This window comes from Pristiophorus japonicus, chromosome 3 (genome assembly GCF_044704955.1).
Source record: "Pristiophorus japonicus isolate sPriJap1 chromosome 3, sPriJap1.hap1, whole genome shotgun sequence".
Classification (NCBI taxonomy): domain Eukaryota; kingdom Metazoa; phylum Chordata; class Chondrichthyes; family Pristiophoridae; genus Pristiophorus; species Pristiophorus japonicus.
This window is the reverse complement of record NC_091979.1, coordinates 108,495,790-108,519,403: the sequence shown is the minus strand read 5'-3', so window position 1 is coordinate 108,519,403 and position 23,614 is coordinate 108,495,790. Positions and strand designations below refer to the sequence as shown.

At 41.8% G+C, this 23,614-nt stretch overlaps 1 protein-coding gene across 2 annotated transcripts in view; it reads left to right on the top strand.

The window, feature by feature from the left end:
* The window catches only part of gorasp2 (golgi reassembly stacking protein 2), a 64,043-nt gene extending 62,262 nt beyond the window's left edge, over positions 1-1,781 (top strand). For both annotated transcript variants that reach the window (XM_070875666.1, XM_070875665.1), the window contains one exon: positions 291-1,781. In XM_070875666.1, the coding sequence (XP_070731767.1) occupies positions 291-622 (332 nt within the window). In that variant the 3' untranslated portion in view covers positions 623-1,781. The remainder of the gene's footprint in view (positions 1-290) is intronic.
* Positions 1,782-23,614: the final 21,833 nt, after the last annotated feature.

Below are 23,614 nucleotides of genomic sequence, written 5' to 3'. Positions count from 1 at the left end.
TGGAATTCACATTGTAGGAAATTGCTGTACTTCTGCATGTTCGTGTGTTAGCACACCAACCTGTCACTATTTTGGAAATTGCTACTTTCTGTTTCAGCCTCTTTTTTTTAAAAAAAAGACATTCAATTTTTGCTTTATAAAAATATATATATATATATATATATATACATGACAAATTCCATTCTCTGACCATCATAAATTCAGTTGCATTGATACTGTACTGTACACAAAGCCTCTTCCAAATTAGAGTATCGTAATTGTAGTATATTTTTGTGATGTTTTTCTCCTAGGTTTTTCATCAGCTGCTCAGCTGCCGCCACTAAATCTTCCTGGAATGCCCCCTCTAACGATGCCTACCATGTATCCCTCACAACCATCCTTGATTACTGGGGCAAAGGCTGGTCTAACTGAAACAATTTCAGCCATCTCTCCAAGAATAGGTGGTTTTCATGTTTCTGCCTCTGCACCGTCTGCTGAACAAACCCCTGCCCTCATTTTGGATACTGCAACTGTTTCCATGACAACTACTGCTGACGTCCAAGCAACTGCATCACCTAATGCAAACAATGAAGAGCCATCTTCCATTTTCACAAATGCACAAGCTTCTTCTGAGTCTTCTTAACTGCAGACCTCAAAAGCAGAAGTTGATTAATGTATTTATTCAGCTGCAGAAAGCTTGTTCTGAAATTAAAACATTGTAAAGGATAGATTGGCATGATTACATCTCAAGGAGCTTTAAACCTTTGTACATAATTGTAAGGATGAGGTAAATACATAACCTTTAATACAATTGGACGGTTTAACTACATTGTTAAGCAATGGGGTTACTTTTGATGTAAATGGAAAATAAATTATTTTATCAAGTACAGATTCAATTATCTCTTCTCTTTCTCTCTCCTTCCCCCCCCCCCCCCCTCCCCGGTGAGCTGAGGTTTGTTTCTGGTACAGCTTTGGTGCTGTTCAGTTGCTTATTTGTTGCATCTTTAGACAGTATTCTTGTCTGTAATCTTTTCTAGCCTGTGCAATTTGCAGATCACCAAGTCCGTACTCAGTATCATTAAAACACCCCGCTGTTTTTAATGATAATTGAAAGGAAATAATGTAGAAGAAAATTTATGTACAGCTAAAATCCATTAGGTGTCACTGTGAGCATAACAGGGAATATATTTGAAAGAGATGGTCTAGCAATAAATTCTACTAGAAAGCCACTCGTCCTGAATTCATTTAATTTAAAATTCTGCTGGTATTTTTCAGAATAGAAGGAAAATTCTATTTTTAAAAAAAGCTGCCTTGTCAACTCGTGTGCCAAAATCCAATGTTGCTTTCCTGTTTATAACCTGAAAATCCTGTGACTGTCAGGATCTCAAGTGAGTGATACGGTATGAAAGAAAATGATTCATTGAAATTCTTGAATGTAAAGTACTAACAGATTCAGCATTCGATATAAATATAATCATGTGAAATGTTTTAAACACAAGTGTGATGCCATTTAACATGCTGCTGAACAGCATTGAGTGACTGAGTTACCTCTAAGAATAAAGGGTCGTACATTAGAGCTTAGAAAGAATGAGGCAAGAACAAATCATGGAGGGGATTTTTATGTAGGGCAATAATCAAGAAACTCACTGAAAATGTTGTGGAAGCAGGATATTGGGCTAGTGTAGTACTGTATGATAAAATAGGAAATGTCACAGCCTCTAATCCTAAGAACTTTCAAGCTGAGCTTTATCTCCCTGCTTGTTCTAGCTAAGCTATAACAAATCTGTGGGTATATTAAAGATTTGGGGGACGGGGCGGGGGGGTGGGGAAGGGGAAAAGGTAGGATTACTTGATTACTTGCATCAGAGGAGCAGGGCTTTGAGGTGAGTGGAACAGAAAGTTAACTTTTGGATTGTGGATCTTAGTTGGCATCACCTGCCTGCCCCGATTGTTGAATATGTGTCCGAGCGCCAACTAAGGCCAGGAGCTAATTCACTTGTGCTAATGAGGGAGGCAGAACATCTCTAGAAACTGATACAGTAAAGTTCTGTTAATATTTTGGTTGCAGTAGGGTGGAGTAGAAACAGTAGACACTAGAGAAAAAAGGGGGACAACTGAAGGATATTTTAGACAAATGAGTAGAATGCAAAGCATTTTTAGTATTGGTCAAGAGCCGGATGTGGATCTAACAATGTGAGTATTGTTATGTTATAATATGAAATAAAAATCTAGTTAACAGTTTAAGGAACAAAATTGTATTTATTTATTTCGCTAGTATCCCATTTCAAATAAGGCGTGATGTTCTTTTTAATTGCGCCACTTGGCATGAATATTCTTGATCCTTATTTAAATTTAGTGTGAATATAAACTGAATAGTAAGGACCTTAAAAAATGTTGCAAAATGAAACCTAGGATAGCAGAATTATGTGGATAAACATCTGTCTGATCCACCCACATATAAAGACATTTAAAAATGAATATTTATATTTATAAATTGGTGATGGAATCTATACTAAAACAAATCTTTGAGAGTATACTGCAGGTACAGTCTCAAAGCCGTCTGCATATGGATACTTGGAACACCCGCAGTACTCTGGAGTCTGAATGCCTGAGAAATTAAAGTGTCCTTGGTTTTTATGATTTGATTTTGATTTGTATAAAATTAAACTGTAGTATTTTTTCCTTCTGTTTAATCTTAATTCATTGCAGCTGTCTGTATATTAGTTTAAAATGCAAACATTTATTTCCTGGGTTTTTCAACTGTCCACTTAATAAAACTTTTGAATTAATTAACTTTAAGGGAAAGCGGTAGTTTTGTGTCAAAATTACCGTTTTCGCTGCACTATCGTTTTTAGGCCTAAATTTCAGCCTTTACGTCTCGGTAAAGTTGACGTTGCATGAGGATTTGCGGCGCAAAGCGCGAGTTTCGGCAACTTTAGTCCGAGGCCGGTAGCGCTGCGAGGGAGGCCTTGGGAGGGAAGTAACAAAAAATTGCAAAAAACATTCACAAAACCCTTGCCGACTAAATCGCTGAAAAAGAATTTAAAAAATAAAAACATACCTTTTTTTGCAGGTCTTCATACTTGCCGCTGCTGGCAGGGCTGCACCGACTGGTTTGATTCGTCGGTATTCTGGGCGTGGCGGAGAGTGCCAAAAGTACGACGGTAACGCAATCCGCGGCGTTTCACGTCGGCGCACCTCCCCGGCGGTACGTGGAAGCGCACCACAAAAAGGTGCCCAAAGATCCCGCCGATCGGGTTTTCACCACGGAGGTCAAATCGCAGCGCAAACCCGGTCACAAAGTTTGCGAAATTCTAGCCCAAGATATTTAAAATACCTTGATGTGCAAAAGTAATGCATGGTCCACCTACCAGATTAAAAAATAATCCATTAGAATTTATTTAGTAATCACCTGTGGACATTTCTGATTTAATTAGAGTTATATGTGACAGATTTTTTTTTTAAAAGAAAAGTGTGTGCCAATTTATTTGGAGCAAGACCATTTTTAGAATTGGCCTCAGACTAAGCTGGGCTTTGCACCTTTTTTGCACAGTTCATAAGCAAGTAATTTTAATTGATTAAACATACTGTTGTAGGCAATGTCATTCTTCGTAATTTACATTTAGATTTTTAAATTGCTGTTTTAACTTTTAACTACTTCATACAGCATATATGTACAAAATTGATCTTTTTTAAAAAGTTAGTCCAGCACCACAGTACTTAACATCATTCCAACTGCATTGTCTAAGGACACTTTACAATTGGGACTTTTTTTTAATTGAAATTATTTTAAATGTTTATCTAGTTCTACTGCAAACTCCATTATTAGAACAATTGAGCAGTTTTATCATTTGAATGTCCATAAAGTGCCTTTTACATGACCAATGCATTTCTGATTTTGTAGGTTTTGGTGTGGAAAATTTGTCCCAGATCATAATCATCCATACTTTATGTCCCCTTAAACTTACAGAAATGCCTTCAGAGGCAATATATTGAATCTAGTGCCACTGTCCTCACCTTCACCTCCTTTAGAGACCTCCTTAAAATCTACCTCTTTGATAAAGGTTTTGGTTATCTTTCCTACTATCTCTTCCTTTGTCTCTGTGTCTGATTATGCCTCTCCTGAAGCTCCTTGAGATGTTTTTGTATATTAAAGATGCTATATAAATTAAGAGTTTCTCCTGAAAAGTACTGTTGGTGGTCAAGGTAAATGGCAGCTGTATGAGTGTATGTCAGATACAATACAGCCGTTTTTAACCGAACCCACCCAGGGACTTCAATGGAGACTAAAATGGGACAAGCATAAAAACTGGCATCCGACCTGAACCCACCCCATTCCTGCTGGGTGGGTTAGGTTGCAATCTGGGCTAGTATCTTGTTTCTGGGCACACATGCAGCCACCCACATTGACTAGCAATATGTCTTTGCCATTGCCGACCAGCACAGACCATTTAGGGATAGGAGTATGCCATTTAGCCCCTCAATTAGATCATGGCATTTCAATTCCATTTTCCTGCCTTTGCTCCATCTCCTTTGATCCCCTTAATTAGCAAAAATGTATCAATCTTAAAAGCTCCAATTATCCTAGTATCTGCAGCCTTTTGTGGGAGAGTGTTCCAGATTTCTTCCCATCAGTAGTGTCCTGACCAAAATTCCAAAAGTTGTGATAATATAATAACTGTACTTGGTTTTGCTCTTGGGCAGATCTTGAATTCAATTAAAAGTTAGAATAGCAGCCTGGTCATTTTTTTTTTAAAGGTGTGAAACTTGAAGCATCTCAACTTTTGTTCAGTAAATGTTGTGACACTTCTCACTAAATTAATTTTAACAGGACAGGAGTATTAACTAAAATCACCAGAATCATGTAGATGGGGCTTCTGTTTAATGTCTCATTATAAGGGGGCACCTCTAGTGCAGTACTGAAAAGGGTGCTGTATTGTAAGTATGTTGGCCTAGATTATGTGCTCAAGTCCTATAATAAGGCTTTAACCCACAAACTTCTGACTCCAAAGCAACATCTGGAAAAGCGAATCCCAAGAGATCTTTTAGATGAGTGCCTTGTACTTTACTTTGAGATTAATGCATTCAAACAATATTTTTACATGCTGTTCTGATAAAGGGTCTCTGTCCTAAATGTTTTTTTCTCTCAATATTTTGAGGGACCTACTGTGTATTTCTGTATCTTATGTTTTGATTCCAGTTGTAAAAGAAAAAGGCAAATGGATCTCTTGTGGCATTACTCTCTCTTGGTAAGAGGAGATGCTGTTTTAAAACGCGAGCCTGCTAATCTATCCTCCATCCAGAAGAGTGAGAGATGTTCCCCCTTGCAAGAGCTTTTCAATCTCAGTCGCCTCATTAATATTCAGCACTGTCTCTTCCCCCTCCCCCCTCCCTGCACTAAATAGTATCTGTCCTATTTAAATTTTTATAAAGCTGTAATTTTATAGTGAACCGTATACTCTTTTGAAAATGTATTGGTAAATGGGTTTTTATGAGGAGAAAAGCTTATTTCTTTACATGTGTTGGAGCCCTGGGAGTTCAATGACTCCTGCAAATTTGTGTGGGGGAATGGGATCTAAGGCATGCATAGATTGGAAATGGAGGCCGTCAGGCGGCTTCCAAACTTGGGATGTTAACTTGTAGGATGTGGATCGTGAATTTTACGTGTAAGGAAGGGTGTACCAGGAATCCAAGATGTTCAGAGGTACACCAGAGTGCATTGTGCTGTTTGTGGACGAGGGAAGCAAGTTATGAATCAAGTTCATGCAAATTTCTTTTACATATGATGTGATAAGGAACAATTCTGAGCTGAGTTTTTTTCTGAAATGTGATGGGGTTGATTTTTTTTTATTGGTGGAATGTGATCAGAAAGAATTAATATAAATTTAGAAAGAAATACAGTACAGGTTGAACCTCTCTTATCTGGGACTCCCTTATCCGGCACCACCTCTCGTTCGGAACCATTCCTGGCCGCCGGGTGGCACATGCGCAGAATGTGGCCTGTCAAAATCCCCTCAAAATATCAATGTTTAAAAAAAAAAACTTTGCCATTTACACTTGCACAGCACATTTCAATCTCAACAGACCCACAATAAATGTACCCAACTTTGCAGATGACACCTCTAGGCCTGCCGATCTCCTCACCTCCCACCCCCCCGACCCCGGGCCGTGTGTGAAAGCGGTAGGAGCAGCTGCAGCATCGAATGTGGGATGGCCGGTGATCCGGAGAATCCGTGCCGGCCTCCCTCCCTCACTGACCCCCCACAGCCCCTGGGCACGGCAACCTGCATTCCAAAATGCCCAATGCAGAGATGCACACCTCCAGAGAGAGCCAGCTCGACACTTACATATTGAGCTCCCCACTGCACCATTTTGCAGCATTCCCGCTCTCTGTGCTGGAAGCCTGTAGGTGGACGGGCGGGCGAGGCTCCCTCAGCTCCCTGCACGCTGACTGACAGCCGCTCCCAGCCCAGCAATAGCACTTAAAGGCGCAGTCCACCAAACACATGACCTCCCCTCATCCGGCAAAATCCCTCATTCGGAACAGCCAGGCCCCGAGGGTGCTGGTTAAGGGAGTTTCAAACTGTATCTTACCATATTTTCATAACGTCTCAAAGCACTTCACAACCTATGAATTACTTTTGAAGTGTAGTCGCTGTTCTTAGGTTGGCAAATGGGTAGCAAGGTCTCACAAATAACACTTGTTCATCTCTTGTTAAGAGTTGGTTGCAAGAGGCATAGTGGTTGCAACACTGGGTGATCTCTGTGTTTTATTTTTTGAGTAGTACAATAGGATTCTTGTCCAACTGAAGATGGCTTAGTTTAATATATCTGAAAAATGGCTTTTCCAACAGAGGTGTCAAATTGTGTTCAAGTCCTGAATTGGGCTTTTTATCTCATACTCTTGTGAAGCGCCTTGGGACGTTTCACTACATTAAAGACACTAAAAATGTAAGTTGTTGTTGTTGTTGAACTGACAACTTCCGACGCACAGGTATGTGCTGCCACATGAACAATGGCTGCAGCAAAGCAGAATATTATTTCTAAACCGCTGACAGCTCTAAAAACATGCTACTTTACAACCATAAATGTTTTCTAAAGTTAAAGCTTTCTAGTGTTTCTAAATGTTATATTTTGTAAGGTCACTCTAGATGTGTGGAGTCTAACTTTTTGTAAAGTAGTTGAAGCTGCCATACAAGACTGCCAATGACGTGAGCATTTGTGGTGGGGAGCTCATTATGGTTGCACAGATATTTAGAGAAACCAGGAGATGCAGCTAGCTATCTTAAATCATGATGTGTGCAAAATGAACCATTCCTTGTGGTTTGACTGGATGGGAGAAGCATTGAATTCAGAATTGAGCAATTCTTTATTTTACTCAATTAGAACTAGACAGTCTTTTTTTAAAAAAAAATCCAGATCTTTAGGTGAAATAACTTAGCCAACAACCTAAATGGAGAGTTTCATACCCAGCATTTAATTTTTTTGTGTGTAATATACTTTGTGACTTTTTTTTAAATGATTTTTTAAAAATCGAGTGAGTATAAAATGTTTCTCGAGCCTGCAGATAAAAATCATAAACTGTCCCTTGATGACCATTCAGAATATCAAGATACAACTTAGTGATTGCTGCAGTGGTGGAAAAGCACAGACAACACCATGTGGATGAACTAGAGCCTTGTGGCAGTGAAAATGTCACAAAAGTTAACCAACAGGCTTAGGTTGCCTACTGGAGGGGAGGTGGGTGGGGCGTCGGCAGGTAACTAAGTTATGACTGAAACTAAAACATTTACCTCTTGGTCTTCACTGAAGGTAAGGAGAAGAACAGACTGATCTGTTTCATCCAGAAAAGTCTTCAATGCTTCCTCACCCTGGTCATCAGCACGGACTTGATATGAGAGAGCCCGGAATACTGGTCCCAATGCCCACAGACCTGAACTTGGGGGCATACAATTGCTGGTGCACAACTTTCAGATCAAGAATGATGTCCAGAACCCCAGCTAAGGGATATATATGTACTTCCAATGTAGTAATATCTCCATCTCCAGAGCTGTGCCCTGAAATAGTCTAACTTTATCAAAAAGAACAAATACATAGCCCTGGCTAGGGAATTGCTAGAAAGAGAAAAACCAAACAAGGAGAAACCATGAGTAACTCTTTACTGTGCCACGTACTTCATGCAAGATAGTAGAGAAACCTGCACTAGTACAATAGGCACACTCAATGTTTGACATTAGGGCAGCAGTGTCAGCCCCTTCCAATACTGCTGAAAGACCAATGTATCTGATAAAGGAAAATCAAACCAATAGTGACTGGGCACTCAAAAGAAGGGGAATTAGTCATGTGACTGTGTTTATCCAGAGTAGTGACACTGCAATGGCTGAGGGGTGGGGAGAAGGTCTACTGGCAAATAGGGTCAAAGGGTCATCGACCTGAAACGTTCACTGTTTCTCCACAGTTGTTGCCTGACCTAGTATTTCCAGCATTTTTAGTATTTGGAATGCTTTGAAACTAGCACAATGATCATAATGATCATAAATTAAATTTGTGAATTCATTATTTACTAAGTCCTATTTTAAGAAAAATGTGTCAGCAATAATTAACTATTGTGCACCAATTATTTTTCTGATTAAGATGTTCATCATTATCATCATAGGCAGTCCCTCGTATTCGAGGAAGACTTGCTTCCACTCTAAAAATGAGTTCTCAGGTGACTGAACAGTCCAATACAGGAGCTACAGTCTCTGTCACGTGGGACAGACAGTCATTGGAGGAAAGGGTGGGTGGGGAGTCTGGTTTGCCGCAAGCTCCTTTCGCTGCCTGTGCTTGTTTCCTGCATGCTCTCGGCCTCGAGACTCGAGGCGCTCAGTGTCCTCCCGGATGCTCTTCCTCCACTTAGGGCGGTCTTTAGCCAGGGATTCCCAGGTTCTAAATGTTACTGAAGTGCTAATTGCATCCGACATTGAATTGAAACTCGGTGCAGATTCTGCATTTCATTTGTTTTCTAAGAAGAAAAAGCCAAGGATGTTGATGTTCAATGGTTACATGCATTGTCAAAGAACAGTAACTTTTGCTCAAAACCTCTGCATTTTCTAAATGGGCAAAGAGCTACTGGGAAACTAGTGTCATTAAAAGAAACTGATGGTCACGTGATCTTTCTCGCCTGATTTGTTAGTGCTTTGGTCCTTCAGTTAATTTTCTTTTATTAAGCAATAGTTCTTTTGTCGCAGGCAGCCAATAAAAAGCTTATTTGCACTCTGATTTTCTGGGGGGTTTTCTATTTTCTGTCAATGTGGCATTTACAATTATTTAGTATTTTTGGAGGTGGCCAAGTTTTCAATTTTGAAAATCATCAATATCAGTTTCTGGTTTCAAACTCTTTATTATTGGATGCCTGCATTGTTTTGGAAATCTCATATCTCTGGTTGCAACATCAGCTTTGGTCAATTTCAGTGCCTAGTTTCACATCTGCACATCTTACTATGAATTGGTACGCCCATCAAGAGAGCTTGGTCATGGAGATTTAGTTGGTCCTTCCCTGAAGCATGACGGGGAATTTTATTAGGGAAACTGCAACATGAAGTGGCATTGATTTATTTTTGTAACTGGGGCATAACAGAACCCTATTATCTGTAATAAGCTTCTAGTAAAGCTTCATGGGAAAAGTGGAAGATTAATTTGGGTCCACATAAAAACATTTGCTATATTGCAATTTATGACGTAGCTTCAAAAGATCAATTTATTTTTGTCCTATGAAATTATAGGTCCTGCAAGCTGATTTGAATTTAATTTTTCATAAGTTTGTGCATTTTCCCCTTTGGAACCTACAGTTCTGTGACCTGCAGCTTCTAATTGTGAAAAACATTTTTGATGATGGCTATGTTAGCTGTGGTAGTTTATTACAACAGCTTTACTTTTCATAACTTGAGCATCACACAAATTCTCATCATTATTTGCTACATTTCATAACAGAACATAGATTCTTCTGTATCAATGTGCTTATTCATCATGGTCTCAGTTCACTGTCCTATCCTCTTAATCACTCCCTCCATATAAACTTCCCAACCCATATTCACATGACCACTCACTTGACCTTGCCATCTCACATGGCCTCGCTACTCCCATGGTATCAATCACAGATAAGGCAATCTCTCTCCATCCACATTTCCCCCCCCCCTCCTTCCCCACATTATTTCTGCTCAACCACACCCTCACCTCCACCTTTTGATGCACTAATCTCCATTAAAATAATTACACATTCTCACCCTGGCCATTCCCGATATGACCCTCAGCTCTGCTCCTTTTAAGTCCAAGGGACGCAGACTTGAATGGATATGGCGGACAACTGGTTTAGCCATTCCTCTCCCTTCTTTTGGTGTCTGTCCTACACACTTTTCTGTTGGAGTGGAAGGGTAGGTAACCTGCTGCTAGGCATCAGTGGCACCATGAAGCATGAGAAACTAGCCAAAAATAACCTGGCCTCTGAATTTACATCTTTCACTGTGGAAAAGGTGCCTGACTTCTCTACCTCTCCCGATAACACGAGAGATTAGGAATTCACTGTGGGGAATTGCAAGCAAAAAGCTGTGTCCAACCACTATCAAAGGCACTATCAGACCATCACACAAATAGTAGTGGTCACCTTCCATTCCACAGATCAGTCTGACAAGTCAGTAATCAATCTAAAGGATGCCCTAAGCTTTAAAAATTTACATAAACATTACATAGAATATACGGCACAGAAACAATCCATTTGGCCCAACCAGTCAGTATTGGGGTTTATGTTCCTCTCGAGTCTCTTCCCATCCTTCCTCATCTATCAGCATAACCCCCTTTCCCTTCATATGCTTATCTAGCTTCCCTTAAATTCATCTCGACTATTTGCCTTAACTACTCCCTATGGTAGCGAGTTCCACATTCTCACCGCTCTCTGGATAAAGAAGTTTCTCCTGAATTCCCTATTTAATATCTTGGTGACTATCATAAGAAATAGGAGCAGGAGTAGGCTATTTGGCCCCTCAAGCCTGCTCTGCCATTCAATAAGATCATGAATGATCTGATCATGGACTCCGCTCCACTTCCCTGCCTGCTCCCCATAACCCTTTACTCCCTTATCGCTCAAAAATCTGTCTATCTTCGCCTTAAATATATTCAATGACCCAGCCTCCACAGCTCTCTGAGGCAGAGAATTCCATAGATTTACAACCCTCTAAGAAGAAATTTCTCCTTATCTCAGTTTTAAATGGGCGGCTCCTTATTTCGAGACTATGTCCCCTAGTTTTAGTTTCCCCTATGAGTGGAAATATCCTCTCTGCATCCACCTTGTCGAGCCCCTCATCTTATATGTTTCGATAAGATCACCCCTCATTCTTCTGAACTCCAATGAGTATTGCCCCAACCTACTCAACCTATCTTCATAAGTCAACGCCCTCATCTCCGGAATTAACCTAGTGAACATTCTCTGAACAGCCTCCAATGCAAGTACATCCTTCCTTAAATACGGAGACCAAAACTGTATGCAGTACTCTAGGTGTGGCCTCACCAATACCCTGTACAGTTGTAGCAGGAATTCTTTGCTTTTATACTCTTATCCCCCTTGCAATAAAGGTCAACATTCCATTTGCCTTTGATTACTTGCTGTACCTGCATACTAACTTTTTGTGTTTCATGCACAAGGACCCCCAGGTCTCTCTGTACTGCAGCACTTTGCAATTTTTCTCCATTTAAATTATAATTTGCTTTTCTATTTTTTTCTGCCAAAGTGGATGACCTCACATTTTCCCACATACTCCATCTGCCAAATTGTTGCTCACTCACTTAGCCTGTCTATATCACTTAGCATATTTTTCATGTCCTCCTTACAATTTGCTTTCCCACCCATCTTTGTATCATCAGCAAACTTGGCTACATTACACTCAGTCCCTTCATCCAAGTCATTAATATAGATTGTAAATAGTTGAGCACCAGGCACCGATCCCTGCGGCACCCCACTCATTACTGTTTGCCAACCTGAAAATGAACCATTTACCCCCAACCCAGTGAACTTTTATCTTGTGCAATAATCTTTTATGTGGCACCTTATCGAATGCCTTCTGGAAAACCAAATGTATCATATCCACTGGTTCCCCCTTATCCACCCTGATCATTACATCCTCAAAGAACTCCAGCAAATTTTTTCATAAAACCATGCTGACTCTGCTTGATTGAATTATGCTTTTCCAAATGTGCTGCTACTGCTTCTTTAATAATGGACTCCAGCGTTTTCCCAACGACAGATGTTAGGCTAACTGGTCTGTCATTTTCCTGCTTTTTTTCTGCCTTTTTTTAAATAGGGGTGTTACATTTGCGATTTTCCAATCGGCTGGGATCACCCCAGAATCCAGCGAATTTTGGTAGATTACAACCAATGCATCCACTATCTCTGCAGCCACTTCTTTTAAGACCCTAGGATGTAAGCCATCCGTTCCAGAGAACTTGTCCGCCTTTCGTCCCATTATTTTACCGAGCACTACTTCATTAGTGATAATGATTGTATTAAGTTCCTCCCTCTCAATAGCCCCTTGATTGTCCATTATTGGGATGTTTTCGTGTCTTCTAACGTGAAGACCGATACAAAATATTTGTTCAAAGTCTCTGCCATTTCCATGTTCTCCATTATTAATTCCCCAGTCTCATTCTCGAGGGGACCAACATTTACTTTAGCCACTCTTTTCCTTTTTATGTACCTGTAGAAACTCTTACTATTTTTATATTTCGTGCTTGTTTACTTTCATAATCTATCTTCCCTCGCTATCATTTTTTTTAGTTGTTCTTTGCTGGCTTTTAAAAGTTTCCCAATCCTCTGGCCTTCTACTAGTCTTGGCCACATTGAATTCCCCTGTTTTCAATTTGATACCATTCCTTATTTCCTTAGTTAGCCACAGATGGTTCTCCCTTCTTTCCTTCTGATTGGGATATATTTTTGTTGCGAGTTATGAAATATCTCCTTAAATGTCTGCCACTGCTCATCAACCGTCCCATACTTTAATTTATTTTCCCAGTCCACTTTAGCCCACTCTGTCCTCATACCTTTGTAGTCTCCTTTTATTTAAGTTTAGGCCACTGGTTTGAGAGCCAGCTTTCTCACCCTCCAACTGAATTTGAAATTCAACCATGTTATGGTCATTCATTCCTAGAGGATCCTTTACTACGAGATCATTTATTAATCCTGTCTCATTACACAGTACCAGATCTAAGATAGCCTGCTTCCTGATTGGTTCCATAACGTACTATTCAAGGAAACTATCCCGGATACACTCTCTGAACTCTTCCTCAAGACTACCCTGGCCAATTTGCTTTGTCCAATTAAAATCACCCATGATTATTGTTGTATGATGGCCTCTAGTTTTGCTCTTCCCCACAAGTGGAAATATTCACTGTGGGTACTCTATCAAACCCTTTTCATAATTTTAAAGACCTCTATTAGGTCACCCCTCAGCTTTCTCTTTTCAAGATGGGTATAACCTCACATTTGTGGTAACATCCTTGTAAATCTTTTTTGCACTCTCTCCCGTGCCTCTGTATCCTTTTTATAATATGGCAACTAGAACTGTACACAGTATTCCAAGTGTGGTCTATTACATTTTCCTATTACATCATGTGTAAATCTGTTCACCAGTTCACATATTCTTGGTAATCGTTTTTTGTTTATCTAAGAAGGTTGCTAAATATTTTGGCAAGATTACATTCATTTAGAGTTCATGAAAAACTCATTGTAGTTCATTTCATTCATCTGATAAGAGAAAAATTATAGTTGAACTAAAAGCCTGTGGTCTGTTAAAGGCTACACTAAATGTTCACACATTAATCTTAAGAACATAAGAAATATGAGCAGGAGTAAGCTGAACGGCCCCTTGAGCCTGCTCCGCTATTCAATAAGATCATGGCATCTTCTACCCCAACTCCACTTTCTCACCTGATCCCCAAATACCTTGAATTCAAAAATCGATCAATCTCAGCCTTGAATATACTCAACAATCCAGCATCCACAGCTCTCTGGGGTAGAGAATTCCAAAGATTCACAACCCTCTGAGTGAAGAAATTTCTCATCTCAATCAAAATGGCTGACCCATTATCCTGAGACTGTGACACCTAGTTCTAGAAGCTCCACCCAGGAGAAATAGCATCTACCCTTCAAAAACTCTTATGTTTCAATTAGATCACCTCTCATTCTTCACACCATAGTGTATAGGTCCATTCTACATAGGACAACCCTCTCCCAGGAATCAATCCAATGAACCTTCATTGCACCCTCTCTAAGGCAAGTATATCCTTCTTTAGGTATGGAAACCAAAACTGCACAGTACTCCAGGTGTGGTCTCAGCAAAGCCCTGTACAATTGCAGCGAGATGTCCTTATTCTTGTACTCCAACCCCCTTGCAATAAAGGGCAACATGTATGTTATGTCGGTATTTAATATAATCCAGTGTTTGTGTAGCTTGCTGCAGTGACAAAGTGTCTAAATATAATGTAAGTCAGTAACTTAAAAATTTGTTTCATTTACTATAAAAATTGCTCATGATTGCTTAAGAAGCTAATGCGCTACATTAAGGACTTAGCATTTTAAATAGAACATTTATTGATTAAAACTAATTTCCTACAAGATCAGCTGGTTTTTTTTAATCCAAATTCTGGGAAAAATAAAAAGCAATTGTTGTTAGGAAATATGTCCACCTTGCCTACCACAGGCTGAGAGATGAAGATCACAGGGAATAGAGAGCACTAAGATGTTTATCCTACAATGTGATTTGCTGATCTTGTCCATGTTTGGGATTTGGAAAGGAAGAAGGGATAGTTTGAATGTGCAGGCTCGAGAACCAGGAACAGACTTCTGGTTTCCCACTGTTAGATGCCACTTTCACCTCTGGTTCTATAAGGGTCATGAATGAAAACATAGAAACATAGAAAATAGGTGCAGGAGTAGGCCATTCGGCCCTTCGAGCTTGCACCGCCATTCAATGAGTTCATGGCTGAACATGCAACTTCCTACTTTCTCGCCATACCCCTTGATCCCCCTAGTGGTAAGGATTACATCTAACTCCTTTTTGAATATATTTAGTGAATTGGCCTCAACAACTTTCTGTGGTAGAGAATTCCACAGGTTCACCACTCTCTGGGTGAAGAAGTTTCTCCTCATCTCAGTCCTAAATGGCTTACCCCTTATCCTTAGACTGTGACCCCTGGTTCTGGACTTCCCCAACATTGGGAACATTCTTCCTGCATCTAACCTGTCTAAACCCGTCAGAATTTTAAACGTTTCTATGAAATCCCCTCTCATTCTTCTGAACTCCAGTGAATATAAGCCCAGTTGATCCAGTCTTTCTTGATATGTCAGTCCTGCCATCCCGGGAATGAAGGTGTATCACACATATAAAGAGACTGCAAGGAAGGGTTGGGGGAGCAAATACCTTTGGTGGTTTGTTAAATTTCTTCCTGCACTGTAAAACAGCCTCCTCCCTCCACAAACGTTGCTGCACATTCTTGGTGGGTCTTCAGCCACTGACACCAAACAGACTGTCTCTCCTGCTCCGTATCTCTGTAAGGAGGACATGCAGGTCCAAATTGCTGAATCTTGATGCCCATTTCTTTGATTTGGCTGCTATCTATGTGATCCAGGTTGTCTGCTACCTCCAATGTTGCCATAGCCCTTCAAGTAGGAGCATGTTTTATATCTTGTTGCAGCACCAGGTCACTGCCTCTCCTCCAGGTATTTTCCAGCCCCATTCACCCTCCCCACACCTGAGAATCTGAGCCATTTCAAGCTGCATTTACACAGCTTGTATGCCTCCACCTATGTAATCTGGCTGACCCGGGAATTTACAATGTTTGTGCTGCAACCTAACAACAGGTGAAAGTTCCATTTTGTTGAGTTTTGATGGTGCAATGGTGTTGTTGCAATGCAGATATCAACAATAGTTTATTCATTATTGTTTCTGGAAGAAATTGCAAATGAAAATGTAATTTTTGGGAAAAAAACTTGCATTGCAGTGATAGGAAACCCAATTTGGGGTTTACACCTCTGGCATTTAAGGCCAAATGTAGTAACATGATGTTGCTTTGCTTGACCTCAGCTTCTAGCACCTCCTGGTGTTCCTTTATAGTAAAGCAAGACAGGAGGGATGTTGGGAACAAATGCAAAAAGAAGATTGGTATCCCAGCCTCAGAAACAGAATGAAACTGGAAAAATGGGAGGCCAGCGACAGCATGGTAATTTAAAAAAAATTCATAGCCATAAATGACTTACAGGATGGCACTTTGCTTGAATACACAAGTCATTGGAGCACCTTATCCTGCAGTATTTCTTTAAAGGTAATCAGCTGTATGGTTTCAAATCCCAACAATTGGATATTTGAAATGTATTTAATACTTGATGTTTGGCATTTGATTTTTATGCATTGATCAATAATCATCAAATCTTGCTCAATATCTGAATCATTGTTTTTAGCAGTCATATTGACTTTGCATAAATCCCCAAACATTTAATCTGTGGCAGGTTTTATCCTGAAGCTACCTTCAGTGTCAGTATAAGATTCTGTTAAATAAAAGTGAGCTTCCCTGCATTCTTAATGTTAGTTCCCTTAGTACTCATTTCCAAAACCAAACAAATTATTTCCAGCTAGAGGTGGAAGGAGCAAAGGAGATTACAAGCCACCAGTTGATTGGGAAGGAGAAGAACCATTACAGATGAAAGACAGCACATGAAAAAATAACCTTTTGTACCAACTCACACAGCAGTTACTTTACAAAGGTTAGGCTAATATGCTATGCGTAGGACATCTGGAAGTTTTACTGTGTTCTGTAAAGGAGGATTTTTACTAATATATTACCAAAGTAATACAATATGACACAGTAACAAACTTTATAGGCACTTGTTTTTTCATTCTTGTATTCTATTTAATGTATTTCTATTGTATATAAATATACAGCTAATTTGGAAAATTTATGTAGAGTTACTCATAACATTCTCTCCAAATTTTGTGCTTGACCAAATATTCTGGGCAACAGAGCACTAAACGCAATCAAAAGGTTGTGCTCTCACAAATTGTTAATTTGAAAGTGCCGCAAGTATCTAGCACGACTAAGCTGTATTTGATGGAGCCCAGCGCATAAAAGACATCCTACTATCGGCTAGCTGTGTTGTAATAATTACTGCAGTTACTCATAGCCAAAAGAGTCTTTATATTGTGATTTCTCAACTAAACATTAACTTGAATATCTGAAGGATAAAGGGATAAATATTGACAGGGGGGATAATTAAATGCTCTATGGAATAACTACTACTGAGAATATGGAAACATGACAGAAACTGAACAGCTTGAATAATGAAATCATAAGTATGAATAGGTACAGTATTCTTGAGTGTTGCTGAATGAACTTTAGGGATCAGAGAGAAATGTGTAGAACTTTCATACTTCCTTCAGGAGTTCAAATAAGTGAACTTCAATCCATGATAGTGCGGCTTGTACACAGTCTGTTGAAGAAGTGGGCTTGATGAGCCAAATTGCTTTTACTCATTTATGCTTCTTAATGTTATGTTTCTTTAAACTAAAACAAATAAATGTATTGAGTTTATCACCCCACAGAACTACTAAAGTTAAGGACCAGCATGTATCCAAAATCTAACTGTCCACACCCTGTCCTAAACTAAGTCCAATTTATCCATCATTCCTTTCCTCCCTGACCTCTATTGACTCCTAGTCCTTCGTTATTCAAATTCCTTACCCTTATTTACAAATCCACTCCATGGCTTTGCCCCTCCCTACCTCTGCAACTTCAGTGAGCCCCTGTCCCAGCCTCCTTTAGTTATCTCATTCTAGCCTGGGCGTTCCACCCTCCCATAACACTGGCAAATTAAGGCCATCACCACTCTTGGCTCCAGAGATGAATGACCTGCACCATCTGAGATTCACAATCCAGCAGTAATGACGATGAGAACAACTTACATTTATATATTGGAAAAATGTACCATAAGTGCTTCACAGAGCCACAATCTAAAATAAAATGGATGCTGAGCCAAAGAAAGCGATATTAGGAGGAGAGACCAAAAGCTTGGTCAAAGGTGTGTGTTTTCAGGGGGTCTTAAAGTACAAGAAGGTGGTGAGGAGACAGAGGGGTTTAAGGATTGAATCAGAGTGTAGGGATAGGTGACTCAAGGCACATGAACCCATGGTGGGGAATGTACAAGAGGCCAGAGTCAGGAGAACTGAGATTTCAGGGGAGGGTTATGGAGCTGGAGGAGATTATGGAGATAGGGATGGGTAAGACAATGAAGGGATTTTGAACATGAGGACGAGTATTTTAAATTTGAGGCATTGCAAGACTGTGAACCACTGTCGGTCAGTGAGACAAAGGTGATGGGCAAGCAAATATTGGTGCAGGATAGGATACCTGCAGCAGAGTTTTGTATGAGCTGAAGTTTACAGAATGAGGCTATTCAGCCTATCATACCTGTGCAGTTCTTTAGAAAAAACTTATGTATGCAAACCTCACCAATGTGTAAGACTTACCACTAGGGGGCATACCTGTAGGAGACCTAAGGGTCAACTGTGCATTCTGGGGCAAGCAGGTATAAAAGGCAATCCACCATGCTGCTGTCTCACTTTGGAGTTAGATTAAAGAGACCAAGGTCACAATGATTTGAGCTTACAACACAGTCTCGTGGAGTTATTCTGAACTTAACAACTGGCGACGAGTTACAGATCACAAACTTTCACGCAGTAATGGCTGCCATTGGTATTTTTGAGAGATTTGTTGAGGGTGATGATTGGGAAGCCTTCATTGAGCATCTCGACCAGTACTTTGTGGTCAACGAGCTGGACACGGCTGAGACGGCGGTCAAGCGCAGGGTGATTCTCCTCACCGTATGTGGGTCTTCGATATAGTGCCTTGTCAAAAGTCTGCTGGCACTGATCAAACCAACGGACAAGACTTACACAGAGCTGTGTACGCTGGTTTGGGAACACCTCAAGCCGAAGGAGAGCATCCTAATGGCCAGGTATCGCTTTTACATGCACCATCGCTCCGAGGGCCAGAACGTGGCGAGCTTTGTTGCCAATCTAAGATGCCTTGCAGGACAGTGCGAATTTACTGGATCTTTGGGGGAAATGTTGCGGGACTTTTTCATGCTTGGAATTGGCCACGAGGTCATTCTTCACCAACTGCTGACTGCCGAATCCTTAAGCAAGGCCATCTCGATAGCCCAGGCTTGCATATCCACAAGCGACAACACGAAACAGATATCTTCACAGCATCGAAGCTCGCCGGCAAGTACTGAGCATAAAATAATGCCTTCAACAGACCTGTACATGGTAGAGCCTACACGACCGCAGAGGCCAGGCCGAGGGTGACTCAGGCCGCTGTGGGGTGTGAATGCGTATCCATTAACACCATGCTGGCGCTGCGAGGGCAGTCATAGAGCCCATCAATGTGTGCAAGGGCTGTGGAACAATGGGGCACCTCCAGTGAATATGCAAACGACCTCTGACTCACCACATGGCAAAGTCAGCAGAGGATGACTGATTCAGCGCGGATCATGCTGAACGAACAGGAGAGGCAACTCAACCGGAGTTGAAGAGGAAGTGTATGGAGTACACACCTTCACCACCAAAAGCTCTCCGATAATGTTAAAAGTCAAACTTAACGGCATTCCAGTCTCCATGGAATTGGATATGGGGGTGAGTCAATCAATCATGTGCCAGAAGGCTTTTGAGAAACTGTGGGGCAACAAGGCACAGAGGCCAAAACTGAGCCCGATTTACACACCGCTGTGCACTTACACCAAAGAACTCATACCTGTTATCGGCAGTGCAGCAGAGACAGTATCGTACAACGGAATGGTGCATGATTTATCACTGGATTGTACCAGGCGATGGCCCAACGCTGTTCGGCAGAAGCTGGCTACGAAAGATCCGATGGAACTGGGACGACATCAAAGCACTGTCTTCGGTAGATGGCGCCCAGGTGCTAAACAAATTCCCACCGTTATTTGAGCCAGGCATCGACAACTTCACAGGCGCCAAAGTGCAGATCCATCTTGTTCCTGGGGCACAGTCTGTTCATCACAAGGCCCGAGCAGTACCATATATGATGCGAGAGAAAGTCGAGATCGAGCTGGACAGACTGCAACGAGAGGGAATCATATCGCCAGTCGAGTTCAACGAGTGGGCCAGTTCAATCGTGCCGGTGCTAAAGAGCGATGGGACAGTCAGAATCTGCGGGGACTACAAGGTAACGATCAACCGAGTCGTGTTACAGCACCAGTACCCACTACCTAAAGCGGAGAACCTATTCACAATGCTAGCAGGGGGAAAGTCGTTCACCAAGCTAGATCTAACCTCTGTTTACATGACACAGGAGCTGGCTGAACCATCAAAGACTGTTCGTGTACCACAGATGCCCCTTTGGGATTCGCTTGCCTACGGCCATCTTCCAGAGGAACATGGAGAGTCTCCTGAAATCGGTTCCATGCACCGTGGTGTTCCAAGATGACATCTTGATCACTGGTCGCAACACCACTGAACACTTGCACTCAGGAAGAGGTTCTAAAGCGACTGGACAGAGTGAGACTCAGGCTGAAACGCTACAAGTGTGTTTTCCTGGTGCCAGAGGTCAAATTTCTGGCGAGAAAGATTGCGGCAGATGGCATCAGACTCACGGACTCCAAGACGGAGGCCATCAAGAATGCACCCAGACCACAGAATGTGACGGAGCTGTGTTCGTTCCTGGGACTCCTCAACTATTTCAGTTACTTTCTATCGGGGTTGAGCACTTTGCTGGAACCCTTGCATTTATTGCTATGCAAGGGTGATGACTGGGTTTGGGGTAAATCTCAAGAGACAGCCTTTAATAAGGCCAGAAACCTGCTTACTTGTATGACTCATGTAAACGTCTAGTACTAGCTTGTGATGCATCGTCGTACGGGGTCGGTTGTGTGTTACAGCAAGCAAATGTGTCAGGCAAACTGCAACCGGTTGCATATGCGTCCAGAAGTTTATCCAAGGCTGAAAGAGCCTACAGTATGGTTGAGAAAGAAGAATTAGCATGTGTATACGGGATTAAGAAAATGCACCAATATCTATTTGGTCTCCGGTTCGAGCTCAAAACCGACCACAAACCACTTACTTTACTGCTCTCAGAAAGCAAAGGTATCAACACCAATGCTTCGTCCCGCATCCAAAGATGGGCACTAACATTGTCGGCATATGATTATGTAATCCGCCACAGACCAGGCACTGAGAACTGCGCTGATGCCCTCAGTCAGCTGCTATTGCCCACCACCGGGGTGGAAATGATGTAACACGCAGACTTGCTTCTGGTAATGGATGCTTTTGAGAGCAAGAGGTCACTCGTCACAGCTCATCAGATCAGGACCTGGACTAGCCTCGATCCTGTGCTATCACAAGTAAAAAGCTGCATCCTAAATGGGAGCTGGTTGGCGTTTCCTGGGGAAATGCAAGATGAAATTAAGCCGTTCCACAGACGTAAGGCTGAATTGTCCATCCAATCGGATTGCCTCCTATGGGGGAATCGCGTGGTTTTGCCAAAAAAAGACAGGGAAACGTTTATACACGACCTACATAGTATCCACCCAGGCACAGTCATCATGAAGGCTATCACCAGGTCACATGTTTGGTGGCCCGGCATTGACTTCGAATCAATGCAACACTTGCTCACAGTTGAGCAGCACACCCAGGGAAACCCCACTGAGTCTGTGGTCATGGCTCTCCAAACCGTGGTCCAGGGTCCAAGTAAATTTTGATGGCCCTTTTCTAGGAAGGATGCTTCTAGTAGCAGTGGATGCTCACTCTAAATGGATTGAATGTGTAATAATATCATCATGTACGTCCACTGCCACCATTGAAAGCCTCAGGGCCATGTTCGCCACCCATGGTTTGCCCGATGTCCTTTTTAGTCACAATGGACCATGTTTCACCAGTTCGGAATTCAACGAGTTCATGACCTGCAATGGTATTAAGTATGTCCGGCCTGCCTCATTCAAGCCTGCATACAATGGTCAAGCGGAACGGACAATCCAAACCATTAAGCAGAGATTGAAATGCATAACGGACGGCTCCTTGCAGACCCGGTTATCTCAGGTCCTGTTCAGCTACCGGACGCACCCCCACTCGCTCACCGGGGTGTCCCCTGCAGAATTGTTCATGAAGAGAGCACTAAAAACCAGGCTCTCCTTAGTCCACCCGGATCTCAATGATCACGTAGAAACCCGGCGGCACCAGCATAATGTGTACCATGATCGCGCGGCTGTATCGCGTGACGTTGAGGTTAATGATCCGGTGTTTGTTCTCAATTACGGTGGTCATGGTCCCAAATGGATTGCTGGCACTATTTTAGCCAAGGAGGGGAATAGAGTGTTTGTTAAATTGTTGAATGGAAAACGTGCAGGAAGCACTTGGATCAGACCAAACTGCGAGTCTCTGACAATCAAGAACAATTTGAAGAAGACTTTACTATCTATGATCCATCAACACATAACCAACCAGCAATCGACCTCGCTGTCAACCACAAGGATGAACCCACCATGCCCGACAGTCCGATCAGACCAGCCGCACTGCCATGCAGCAATGAGCCAACCAACTCATCCATGCCAGGACTTCAACTCAGGCGATCGACCCGGGAACGCAGAGTGCCAGATTGCCTCAACCTGTAAATAACTTGTACGTAAGACTTTGAGGGGAAGTGATGTTAGATATGCAAACCTCACCAATGTGCAAGACTTGCCACTAGGGGGTACACCTGTGGGAGACCTAAGGGTCATCTGTGCACCCTGGGGTAAACAGGTATAAAAGGCAATCCACCATGCTGCTGCCTCACTTTGGAGTTAGATTAAAGAGACCAAGGTCACAATGGTTTGAGCTTACAACACAGTCTTGTGGAGTTATTCTGAACTTAACACTATCCAAGTGCCACACCCCTGCTCTTTCCCCATAGCCCTGCAATGTTTCCTTTCGCAAGTATTTATCAAATTCCCTTTTCAAAGTTATGATTGAATCAGCTTTCACCACCCTTTCAGATTCAAGATCATAACATAGAAACATAGAAACATAGAAAATAGGTGCAGGAGTAGGCCATTCGGCCCTTCTAGCCTGCACCGCCATTCAATGAGTTCATGGCTGAACATTCAACTTCAGTACCCCATTCCTGCTTTCTCGCCATACCCCTTGATCCCCCTAGCAGTAAGGACCTCATCTAACTCCTTTTTGAATATATTTAGTGAATTGGCCTCAACAACTTTCTGTGGTAGAGAATTCCACAGGTTCACCACTCTCTGGGTGAAGAAGTTCCTCCGCATCTCGGTCCTAAATGGCTTACCCCTTATCCTTAGACTGTGACCCCTGGTTCTGGACTTCCCCAACATTGGGAACATTCTTCCTGCATCTAACCTGTCTAACCCTGTCAGAATTTTATATGTTTCTATGAGGTCCCCTCTCATTCTTCTGAACTCCAGTGAATACAAGCCCAGTTGATCCAGTCTTTCTTGATAGGTCAGTCCCGCCATCCCGGGAATCAGTCTGGTGAACCTTCGCTGCACTCCCTCAATAGCAAGAATGTCCTTCCTCAGGTTAGGAGACCAAAACTG